Here is a 13,022-nt window from a genome sequence, read left to right on the forward strand (position 1 = left end):
TCAAGGTCTACAGGCAGCTGTTTAGCACAGAACCTGATTAAAATTACACACCATGCATCAGCCAGGAATCTGTTGTGCCCGTAAAGGATTGTCACTGCAAATACTTTTTTTCTCCAGAGCACGTGTAGTAGCAGAGAACACATTGGGATAGATGTGATTTTAACATCCACTGTTGATAAGGAAAAGGTGATATAAAGAGGACACTCTTGTCCTTTTTTAAAATGGTTTCCGTCTTAATGTTATGTCTCTGTTTGTTTTGTTTTTTTTAAAGTACATATCGATTTACATGCATATTAAATCCCACGTGGAAATTTCTGATCATCTGTTTACCTTAGACAAGTCCTATGAAACAGCTAATGTGGCATATCCCTAATCAAGGAGCACAATGCAGAATGAAGACTGCATTATTTTTATATTGTGCTAAGAACATAATTCCCAATACACCCACTACGGTTAAGCAGGGAAACAAAATGCAACTTGTAATGCATAAAAAAATAGAATAAAACGTTTTTGTTTTGAAAACTGTTGTTTGCAAAACAATAGGGTCACAATAATGGATTTGTGACCCTGTTTTAACAAAAGCCAGAATCTGAAGAGAAAGATGTTACATGTCAACAAATGCAATAACAGAATAAATCCCATTCATTATGTCACGATTGAATATTCTGTATTTTGTCTATTGTTTCCTTCCTATTTCACATTCTAAATTATTGCTGACCCTGATTAAACCATTATTAGCTTTCACAGTCAGTGTGAGTCAGTCTCTATTTGTTTTCATTTTCACTAAAGGATAGATTTTTAAAAATGCCATTCAAAACAACAGAGTTTAGTTTTATATTTATAATTGTGAATGTGCGATTCAATGCATGACACGTGGGAGTGTCTGACCTTAACTGGAACATTCTTACTACAGATAGATTCAAACATAACTACGTTTTTGATTGCTCTTACTCTTGCTCTTACTGTTTGGATGTATTCAAAGTGGCCGCCATCCTGCTGAAAGTTGATTGGCTTCTGGTTGAAGAACCACTGGAAAGCCACGTCCAGCGACGTGTCGTGTGTCGCCTTGCAGCTCAGCACCACGCTCTCCCCCACAGTCACCTCCACTCTTGCCGGGCTAAGCTCCACACGCATGGCCTCTGGAAGCACAAAGCTGCTACAATGTCACCTCAGGCTAACCCGAAACTAGTGTCAAGCACATGCATCTGACTGTGACATCACCGCTTGAGCAGTCATGAGAACCAAGCCCTAACTCACCTTTTCAAATAAATATCCTGCTTAGCTATAATATGGACTGTGTTCATCCCATCTACTGTATGACACAGAGGTCTCTGGATTGTTTAGTGTCTCTTTGTACTGTAATATGATTCTTGAATGTGAGATCCCTTGGTTCAAGGTTAAGCAAGCACAATAAATTTCCTGGCACCCGAGCAAAGGCGGGGGGAGGAAAATGACGTTGAGGACTGTTTACTGGTGGCCGACTCGGGCTAATTTGGCAGAAAATAAAGGCCCCCAGGGCATCACTTACCTTTTACCCACAGCATAGCAGTCAGTTCTGCTGAGCCCAACTGATTCTCTGCCCGGCACACATAGTTCCCCTCATCCGCTCGACTGGAGTTAACAATTCTCAGAGTGTTGTTCCGTAACAACATAATTCTGTGAGAAAAAAAAAAAAATCAATATGGGTATGAGAAAAAAAATTCATGTATGACTGGTTGGACTGCAAGTTCAAGCATAAGGTTATATGTTTGTGGTTGTATGTTGTTACAGGAATAGCAATATTCACATGGGGTGAGAAGAGAAAAGTTAAAACAAACTGCTCAAATCCACCAGAAATAAACATCCACTACAACTCCTGGCATGTACAATTATAAGTTATCGCCACAGGAGCTAAAGGTTTTATAGCAGGTTGTGCTAAAAAAAAAAAAAGGTTCATAGAACTGAGGGACGAGAGGTCGAGAGGTCGGCGCTTAAATGCGTTGCGAAACATTCAACAAAGAAACGTGTAAATGAATCCTTTCCAGTGAAGATCAATCAACAATCTAAATGTGTTAATGAATCTGTTTTGCAGATACCACTAAGTAGCCCTATCTTGAACAGGATTAAAACACTGATGCCATTAAAGATACAGATTAAGGTAACGGGGACTTTTCACAACAAGAAAAAAAGGTGACATCAAAGTACTGATGTGAAGAACAAAGAAACACAGCATCTCTTTCCATCTATGTGCGATGATGCACTATATCTAATTTCGTGTCTTTGAAAGAACATAATAGGCTGTTGAGTCGACTTAAGCACAGTATCATTTGAAATTCATTAAAGGAGAGTTTGAAAACCAAAGCTGCGGAGAAAATTACACAGCAAGATATTATTATGGTTTGTTCCTCTCCATCAATATTTCCCTGTGTCAAAAGTAAATGGTGGATGCATCGTATGCAGATTGTATCCACCTGACAAAACCTACAGTAAATATTGCCGCATTCATTGAATGTAAAGCAAAAGCTGCCAAGATGTGCATCAGTGAGCTGTCCTCCTGGGAAACACAAGTGTAACACAGAGAAAAAAAACAACACCACGTGTCCATTGAAAAGCAGCCCCTTATCCATCTGAAGGACACTAGCAATATGGAATTAACATTTCACTCTGACTTGTAAATAACAGCTGGAGAATTACAGTAAGGGCTTTGATATCATGTAGTGTAGGATGTAGCTGTTTCCAACAACATCCTAAGCAGGTGTGTGAGCATATGCCCACGGAGCTGGACTCATGTAAATGTATAGAATGTTGGAATATGTTGACGCACTGCCCTCCACTGAGTGTCCAGCCAAAACTAATTTGATTAAATTATAATAACATTAATCAAAACGGGGGCCAGCAGCACGGTGGTAGATCGGTTAGTGCTGCTGCCTCGTAGCTATGAGGTCCCCGGTTCAAATCCACCAGCCAGCTGCGTCCTTCTTGTGGGGAGTTTGAAAGTTTTCCCCGCACTTGTGCCGGTTTCCTCCCACAGTCCAAAGACATGCGTGTTAGGTTAAATTGCCCACAGGTGTGGATATTGGAGACCTGCTCAGGGTGTACCCCACCTCTCGCCCCAATGACAGCTGCCATAGGCTCCAGCCCTCCCCCCCCCTGCCACCCTGAACAGGATAAGTGGTTACAGGTGATGGTTGGATGATCAAGGTGGTCAAGATACAGTACAGGGGTGGGGAGGGGCATTTACATAGTAACGTTTATTAGAAAATCTATTTTATTCCAAAATCAAACAATCAAATGACTGGTAGAGGGGGGATATTCTTCGCTTTGAACTGAATTCATATTATTTGGCATCTATTTTTACAGCACTAAGCTGTTTCATTACGGGCAAGGTGATGGAAATTGGTGAAGAGGAACTCATGAAGGCATGACAAAATCTTGCCACACAGACATTTCAGGAGCAATCTGAAGCCAGGAGACATTTTTCAAATTAAGGAGGAAATTCACATCCGACAAGGACACTGAGGCAGAAAGGACAAGATAGGAAGTGTTGGGTATACAGAATATGCAAATCTGGGCAACCTTAGGAAATATAAAGAAAACAGAGGATCGCAGTAAACATGTATCATCTGGAAATGCAGATTATTTTCAACGTGAAAAAAATTTTTCGATGTGAAATTAAATAGAATGCTAAAAAGTGCTCAATATCAACATACTGTATAAAATCAGTGACCCAAACACTAATTCAAAACCTCTCAAAATGTTTAGAAAAAGAGAAACTGTGCCCCTACAGTGCTGTCTTAAAAATTTTAAAAAACAAAAAACTCTGTGTTTCACTCGAGTCTGCTACGTACTTTTGAACTAATGGGATTAATACCTTCTATTTAAGAGACAAAGGCCCTAAACATTAGCGGAAATCCATGTTAATTATAAACCTTCATTAAGTCAGCACAGCTGTCAATGCCAGATAAACGTGAAGCTCATTCGATTCCTCCCCTGTTCTTCCAAGAACAGACCGTCTCTCCATCTGTAAACTCTTTACTCTGCTATAGGTAAAGTGCAGAAAATCCTTTCAGGAGTCGTCACCCTGGCCCGGACCTGAAAGTGTACGGCTCCTCTTGTTTATTTCGACTTTTTGCCAGATAGGAATCACCCTTCCACAAGGTTGATCCCCGGCTAAGAAGTGACCCCATCCTACATGCAGTGTTATCCCGTTTATTAATTCACTACAGAACCGTTAGGCTGCAACTAAACTGCCTTGAAAACACACAAGATTAAGAAGGTTAAGAAGAAAATGAACCACATACTCTACATACAACACACTGTACAACGCCAGCACTTAGCAGTGAATGATAAAACACTCTGGGGGAGATTAAGTAACTGCTCTGCCAATATTTTTGTGAACAATTTTCTGCTCTCTTAAGACATGACTCTATCTGAAGTCAGATAAAAACTACATCAAGGTGTTCAAAAACATATGAATCTCCCTGTGGTATAGGACAACAACACTGAAAAATAGATTTTCAAGGGTTTGACAAATACCTCAAAGGCTTTATCAGATCTCGACTAGTCAGGGTCATTAATCACCATTTTAGGGCAACACGCACACTAACTTATCCCCATCCATCAGTTCCACTGAGCCAGCTCTTTCACAGAAAGCAGACAGCCCCAATTACCTATGAGGACCATTTTTCTTTTAATGGAAAATGAAATATTTTGCACATTTGCACCAACCTCCGAAATTACCATGTTAAACTAATTCCTGAATACACTGCTTCCATTCACCTGTTAGAGACGTGAAGGTTTGTTGCTGCCTGTTTGAAGGAGCGACACACTGAGGATCCGATTATCAACTGGCTGCCCTTGCTGCGAGGCTGTCGAACAGACTGCTGAATCTTGGCTGATAAACAAAGGTCCCATTCTCCCACTCAAAACTTAGGATGCTCAGCAGTGACTGATAATTTCAGTTGTGTCGCTCAGTTTGATTGATGGACCTTCACCCTGCTCAGCACCCTCTAGGTGCAACACAGAGACATTTCTCATAAAAGATGATGCATCAAACTGCATGCGAATTCCAAATGCAATTGTACAGTCTAAATTGTCAGCATCCCTGAGAAGGGGGTGGGGTTGAGGACGAGTCTCCGGAGCTTTTCCAGTACCTAAGGTGTTTCATTTTAGCAGTGACACTTAATTTCAGTTACAGTAATGAAACTGTGATTTGCTACAACAAGACATGTATACAGTTCCTCAAAGGCCTGAGGTGAGATGATAGCACTGGAATCTATGGCATGAAACTATGAAAAACAATACAGAGATACTGAGGGAGACAAACTTTTCATGACTTCATACATATTTTACAGGCCAATTAACTTTCTCTCATAATATTTAATTTTCTGAACTGTGCTGGGGAACAATCTGACACCATTTATGACAAAGAGCCCCAGTAAATCTGCCACAGTCTTCAAAGAAAATGTACATGATATATCCCAAACAATAAAAGCAAATGTAAACCTTGTTCAAAGTCTAAAATTTGGGGGATTTATTTTAAACGCTGAAAAATACCCACCAACAAATTGCTATGTCAGTTGCCCAATAAAGGTCTCAAGACAGATCAATGATACTTCATGGCAAAAATAGATCCTGTTTTTTTTGTTTTGTTTTGTTTTTTTAAGGACAGATTTCTTGCTTTAAAAAAAAAATTTAAAAAAAATTATATATATATCTATATACATATAGCCAGGGCCAGGAATCAAACCACTGACCCTGTGGTCCATGGACAACTGCCTTTCCCTACTGAGCTACAGCCGCCCCACCAAGTAATTATATCTGGGTACATCTGCGTATTTTATGTGCAAATATTCTTTCATTGGAACTGTGTCACAATGTGTAGCACAACTAGTTATTAAAAGGTTAAAAAAAGAAAATGGCTGGACCAAGTTTTGACGTGATGACCTTAGCATTTGGACCAAGGAACCTTTGTATAGCAAACACCTGTGTGGGTAAAGTGCCCTTGAGCAGATCACTGTATCCCTGTCAGCTTTAGTGCGTTTGCAAGCTGCATATAAATTATACTTACAAAATGAGATATCCAGTATTTAAAAACCTAATTGTACTTGAGATTGAAACATCACACTTCTTTGGAGCTACTGTACCTTTTATTTGGCTGTATCCTCCTGTCACCTCTCTTCCATGTTATCCGGGGCTTGGGTGATGCTCTGGGTTTGCATTCCAGCGATACATCTTTTCCAAGTGTGGCAATGACCCGTATGGGATTAGGAATAAACACGGGGGCAGATGCTGTGCATGACAGACACGAGAACATTTTAGTTCATTTTAGTGCAGTTAGGTCAACACACTGTACTGTAGGCAAATGTAGTAACCTTGCTAACTGTACTCTAAGCCTCCTACTGAAGAAAAAATTGTTTAATTTGTTTAGGAAACTTTCTGCCCACTAAAGATCAAAAAAAAAAAAAAACACCTTAATACCATTTTTATTACCTGTATGCTTGGTAAAATGTAATGTAATTATAGACATAATGATTCAGGCACTTCAGGCGTGACATTTGAGTGTAGTTATTATGTAAAAAAAATGCAAGAGAGTTTAGATTGATACATGCTGATTTTAAACACTGCATGATCAAACTACTAAGTTCTTTTAAAAAGAAGGGACTGGATTTTTGCTTTAGTGTGTATATTAAATAATGCACCCTACTTTGACTTTTCTTTGCTTATTCAGTATGCACCATGATCACATAAATATGCACTTAGTTGGTTTTTGCTAATTACTAAATATCTGTCATCAGAATAATAATAATAATGAAATTGCTGGATAATTTGCATTTTTATGGAAATTATTTTAAATTATTTTTAACTAGGCCTGCCCGAGTGAAGAGTAAATACATGATACAAACGCTGTTAACAATTACGGCTCGCCCAAGAGAGCAAATTAAGCAGTTCTACTCTAAATAAGGCTTTAGCCACTTAAGTCGATGTGGTACGGGTTTAGAATTGTATTACACATCAAGGCCATCTACAGGCTGCGAGGCTTTGTCAAGAGCGATTATTCAAATTCTGAATGATGTTTTATAGGTGACATTATACACAATGACAATTCAATCCCATCTGTAGCTGCAGGCTGACCCCTCTCCCTGTAACACTTGTGTCTTTGAGCCTGAGTAGTTGTCTGAATGGCAGAGGTCCCTCTAGACAGCAAAACAGGCAGAAAACAGAACAGTTGCTGTGTGTATTTGTTTTAATCAAAATAAGAGCAGGCCTGCAGCTGGTGGCAGCACTACCCTTATTGCTTCACCCGCTACCCTCCCAGAAGAGCTGGATCTGGGACAAGATCACAAGCACGAGGGCAGTCGCTGCCCCATGCAGCCTCCAGTGATCGCTCATCTGCAGGCTGTTGTTAGCCATGTAATCTGTCCTGATAGTGTTTGCTTGTGGACATCTCTACAGAGCACAGGTCACTGGGAAGAGACGCCTAGGGGGTATAGTTATGAAAACATTCATCACCAGCTCCCGAATATCATCACTGTAACGGTGACTCTAAGGAAGGGAACAGCACCTCTTCGTCAGTGCAGATAAAGCTTATTAAAATGTGAACCTTCGGACGCTTGGAGACAACACCGTGAATTTAAATCAGCTAAGCAGTGGTGGGCTCACACTCAATTTTAAGATTATGGTTTAGAGGAAAACCCATTAGCTAGTGCAAAAGGACCAAAAAAAAAACAAAAAACTTTGCAATATGATTTTCAAAATGCCAGAGATTCCCCTTCAAAAAAGGGCACGCCACGCAGACAGTAAATCAAACTGTCCCTCGAGGAAACACAAAAGGGGAATGGGTGTCACCAGATGTGTCCCAGTATAGAAGATGACAAGGAGAAAATAGTGCATCAACACAGAACAGTGGACAGGCATTCAGTATGACTGCTATGTTTAGAGCCTGAAGCCTTTGGGGCTGAAGAACTGTTTCCTTGGCTTTTTAATGTCCTTCATTTCCGAGTACATTGTATGCTGGTCTTGCAGGGACACATATACTATTAGTTGTACAACAATTATTGATAACCATAACTAAATATTAAATAATAATAGCAAAGCATGACTAACAAATAGCTGATAAGGTGAGGCCACGTCCGAAGTAACGCTCTGGTTTTTCTGAGTAATGAGCATTGTGATGTAGCCCGTGTTTTAATGACAAACGGTAGAACAGAATTAAGGAGCTAATGGAGTCATTTAACTCCATCAAAGAAACCACTAATGTCTTTCTTCAAGTGTTTGCTCCCATCAGTGTAAATCTATAAGTACAAGTCATTGCTTTCCATCTTTCTCAGAATAACTCAAGAATGACTTCAAGACTCCTCTCAACTTGATGCTCGCAGAAACCTCAGAGAATACAGCCGTAAGGGTCTTTCTTTTATTTGTGCCGTCCACTCCCTGGGTTAAATCAGGGGCCGTTGATTGGCAATCAGCATATCTCACAGTTCAGCGTCCCCCGCCTGCATTTCCATCTCTCTTACCCATCATCCGGTACCTTATTCAGATGCCAATACTTGGTCTGCAATTTCAGTCTTTGCAGCCCGTCAAAGAATAGGCTTGGGGGGGGGGGGGGGGGGGGGGGGGGGGGGGGGGGGGGGGGGGGGGGGGGGTACACATATAAGCAACCTTTTAATTAAAAAAAAAACGCATGAGTAACTACCTAAAATCTTCAATTCAGCATTAGAGTAGATGGCTCCATATTTATTTTCTGCAACACACTGGTACATTCCTGAGTCAGTCTGCTGCACTTTGTGATTGGTCAGTTCTCCATTCACTATTTCAACTCGACCCTGTAACAAAATGAAAAAAAAAAAAAAAAAAATACAAAAGTAAAAGGGCAAATCAGAGCTGCTATACATCATAATGCTGCAAATAGCAAGTGTAGTTGCATTGGAATAATTCATACGTTTCCTGGTACAGCCAGCAAAAGAAGAAGGTACTGTGTGGAAAGATAGGTACCTGGGAGGTCAAGGGCAAACCATTACGAAGCCAGCGATAGGTGGGCCGGGGTCTCCCTGTGGCTTTGCACTCCCATTGGAGTTTCTCTCCACTATCCATCTGAGTATCATTAATCATTCTGACCCACTGAGGAAGGGCTTGAAGATAAAAAAAAAATAATGATTTAAGAATGAGTAATATACCCTTGAAAGACCCATAAGGCACAAGTTACTTTACTTTCACACAGTATGTAATAGGACATCTTCCTTTTTAATTTATCTGGAATTGAAAGAAAACATATCTTTTCTAATGAGATGCCTAGAACTCCTCTCTAGGACCACAGTATTTGTAGACCAAAGTAGTTGTTTCCTATCATAGAAATGGCTGAGAGTTCATGATTTGGACTTGAATTAAATGAACTAGTTTCATGAAACAATATTCAGAGTTAAGGTCAGAAACTAAATGAATGAGTTCACAGTGTTTCCCTTGAGGTCTACAACCAGCATGTCTTTAGTCAAGCGTAACAAGAACCCGCAGTGAAACACATACTTAGTGACATAACCAAACCTTAAAAAAAAGATGAAGACACAATCTGGGATGGTGGAGACTGCTGTGCAAAAAGAGGAGGCATCCTCTCCTCCCCAAACATGGATCCCATTCATGTTTATCGTGGTTACAAGCTTTATTCTCCTTCCACTATATAGTGGAAGGAGAATAAAGCTTGTCCATGGAGCGTGGTAACATAGACAACTGCCTTTCCTGGGAGCACCATAAGTTCTTTTTTTTTTTTTTTTTTTAAATCCTCCTTGGTTGTTTTTATAAAGCTGCATCCATAGTTCCTGTTCAACTGCAAAACAACTCAACACTGTACTGCCTCTGTGTACAATCTTTCCATCTCATACTCTCCATCTACAGGCTTATACACTATGACTCTGCATTTATTAGCTCTTGTAAATGTACAGAATGCACTTTTTATTGCATCTGAATTATTTCGTCAGTGATATAATTAGTATTTTAAATCTCCTTTATTTGTGTTTTGTTGCTGCAACAGGCCTTCAGGCTCAAATACTTGTAAATGCTAATGGTGATAGGAGTAAATTTGTAAATAACAATTTCAAAAAATGAAGGAAAAATAAAAACAAGTAATTAACAAAAAATGTCATCCATTGTTGTCTATGATACACTCTGCCATTTTTTGTACAGTCTGTGCAGAAAGGAAGCAACATCACCACTAAGCTGCTTTCTTTCAGCTACATGCCAAACACGTCCTTTGCTATTCTTTGCATATGGCGCCTTCACTAGAATACCTTTTTTGCGTGGTTTGATTGAATGATTATGGTCAGAGAGGTCTTCCTCACAATAAAAGTTCAAACTAGCAGCTGACCTGTGTAAATTACGTTTAGCGTGAGGCTGCTACAAATTAGGCTCCCTATTCTCCTTGTGATGTCAACAGAATGGAGGCTGCCAAGAAGGGCAGAGCCTTGAAAGCGTGTCTTACCAAGGCTGAGGCAGTCCATTATCTGGTCTCTGGTCCCGTGCACACGACACAGACAGAGAGGAATGGGGGACATGTACCCTCGTGGATAAGTTTATGATCGTGGGCAAGGGCAGTAATTAAACAAGCTTACTAACACAGGTTAGAAAACTGAACAATGTCCTTGACCGTGGTCCATCCTGAACCTGATATGTTATCACTGCACATAATGAAAACGCAGATTTAATAGTTATTGATTTACATAACAATTGCCTTTTGTTTTTCTGGGTTGCTCTTTTGGGTATAAGACTACATTTGGTAAAACAAGCAATTACAGCATGTACCTGCATCAAAAGTGAGCTGAGAACATTCAAATGTCTGTAATATAAGCTTTGGCCCTAATTACTGCCTGTATGTTTAAATGAATGGGCTATTTCATTTGAAAATATCATCACAATCTGTTAACTGAGAATTATATTTTAAAAGCGACAAAAATAATCGCATATAGGTGCCCAAAGCCACGAATATGTAAAAACCACTGAAAAAAGAACCAAAGAACAAACATATGTTGTAAAGTTAAACTTGCACTAAGCAGACAAATAGCTGCCTGAAGCAACACACACCTGACAGTTAAATTATCCTGAGACACAAACTTCTCTCACCAACAGATCATTTGTTGAGGTGATGAACAGTTGTTCTTACCTGCCTGGAATCCTATCTTGACATACAACACATCAATACATGTGCACTACTTGTACTGCAAAATGTATGATGGCTGCACAAAAGTAAAATATTAAAAGGCAGCTGGACAAAGAAGAGGTTCTGACTCACTGTAGACCTGCAGATGTCCTTTGAAAGCAGTGCCCCCCCTTGGATTCTCAGCTTTACATTCATAAGTCCCTGAGTCCTCCAGCTGAATGTTGGGAATCTCCAACACTGCCTGGGACTTGCGAAGTCTTGCCTTCTTGGGGATGTTGCCATTTATCTTCCTCCATGTGATTGTTGGCACTGGACTGCAAACACAGAAGAGTAGAATCACAGTGCACAGGACGGAAAAGAAGGCAGTATTTACAGTATACGGCCTGGTCCAAGGAGGCACAAACCATAAACTGCTACATAATTTGTGCACGAGGACACTGAAGGCTCATTCTTAATGCTCCATGAATTTATTAATTAACGAAGCTACCTGAGTTTTGGACCATCAGAAAAAAAACAAAAAAACAGGCCATTTGTGATGTATTGGCAATGATTTTCTTCAACCTTTTCGTTACAAGATTAATTATAAAATATTTACTTATAAACATTATAATATATGTAATAATATTTTAAATATGCTAATTAATTATGACTCAATATAGGAAATGCACACAAACGAGCTTACAGATCCCCTAAATAAGTCAATTGCAATTATGTACTGACACGCCTTGATGTGTACCTAATAATCAATGACATGAATAGTTGACCTATTGATCATTTAAGACGACCCACCGATTACACACTGTGTTTCAGAGGAACAGGGACAATATTCAAAACGGCAAAGGGATTTTTATGATTAGTGTACGAGCAGTCTCCTCTATCCCTGTTTATTCATGGGTTGCTCTATAGATCTTTAAGACAGATGACTTGCACATGCAGCGAGAGAATGTCTTGCTATGCAGTCAGTATCAGTGGTGCTCTAGTATGACAACTAGATTTGACAGGTCTCTGAAAGATGGAAATGTGACACCATACAAACCTCCAGTGAACCCATCAATCATTTAACCAAGATGGAAATGTTACATCCCTGAGCTTTTTTATCTGCTATAAATTCACAAGGACACTGAAGTGCTCTCGGCTGCAACGGACTCAAATTAGAATTCAGAACATGTTTTGTATTAAATAAAGCTTTATTTCGCAGTGTCTTTTTTTTTCTATTTTTGGACTTTTTGTATCCCGTGTTTTGTAGACTATTGGTTTAAATATTGTCCTTAACTTTGTAAGTTGGAGCTGCTAACTCACTACCAAAATTAGTCCTGAGCAAAGGTTAAAAATATCTTAACATTAATTAATATTACACCTTAGACATAATCATACAACATATGATAATGTATAATACGCACACAGTCATCGATAGTCACAGTATTTATACTTTATAATTCAGGTCCAGTCAATGGAGAATTGAGTTATGTTAAGTTGTCAAAGTGATGTACACAAAATAAACCGAAAAATACTGCATAGTGTAATAGTTTGTTAAATATGAACACCACAGGCAAAATCTGGGGCCTGACATGGAAAAAAAAAAAAAAGTTTTGTGTCTCAGAGGCCCAAACATATTTGTTAACATTAATACATTATGTTAATACTTGGCAGTTACATTGCAATGCAGTGTGTTTCTCCAACCCTGAACACACACTAACAACAGACACAAAAATCCTATCAATACTCATTAATGGTATGTAGTTGCTAAGAAGCACTTCATACCGAGCACCTCATGCAGTATTATGAACGGAGAATTTTGCTAGAGACCTAAAATCTCAACAAGCTGGATATCAGAACAAATCTATAGAGACCTTGAGGAGCTAGAACATGAGAGTGAATCTTCCGTCCATAGCAGGAT

At 39.4% G+C, this 13,022-nt stretch overlaps 1 protein-coding gene across 5 annotated transcripts in view; it reads right to left on the bottom strand.

Moving 5' to 3' along the window:
* The window catches only part of cntn5 (contactin 5), a 91,248-nt gene that overhangs the window by 14,064 nt on the left and 64,162 nt on the right, over window positions 1-13,022 (bottom strand). For 4 of the 5 annotated variants that reach the window (XM_067508446.1, XM_067508447.1, XM_067508444.1 and 1 more), the window contains 6 exons: window positions 11,258-11,439; window positions 8,974-9,110; window positions 8,675-8,804; window positions 6,126-6,270; window positions 1,529-1,656; window positions 952-1,139 (listed from right to left, as the gene is read on the bottom strand). In XM_067508446.1, the coding sequence (XP_067364547.1) occupies window positions 952-1,139; window positions 1,529-1,656; window positions 6,126-6,270; window positions 8,675-8,804; window positions 8,974-9,110; window positions 11,258-11,439 (910 nt within the window). The remainder of the gene's footprint in view (window positions 1-951; window positions 1,140-1,528; window positions 1,657-6,125; window positions 6,271-8,674; window positions 8,805-8,973; window positions 9,111-11,257; window positions 11,440-13,022) is intronic. The other variant, XM_067508445.1, reaches the window with a different exon arrangement.

This window comes from Channa argus, chromosome 6, assembly GCF_033026475.1.
Source record: "Channa argus isolate prfri chromosome 6, Channa argus male v1.0, whole genome shotgun sequence".
Taxonomy (NCBI): Eukaryota; Metazoa; Chordata; class Actinopteri; order Anabantiformes; family Channidae; genus Channa; species Channa argus.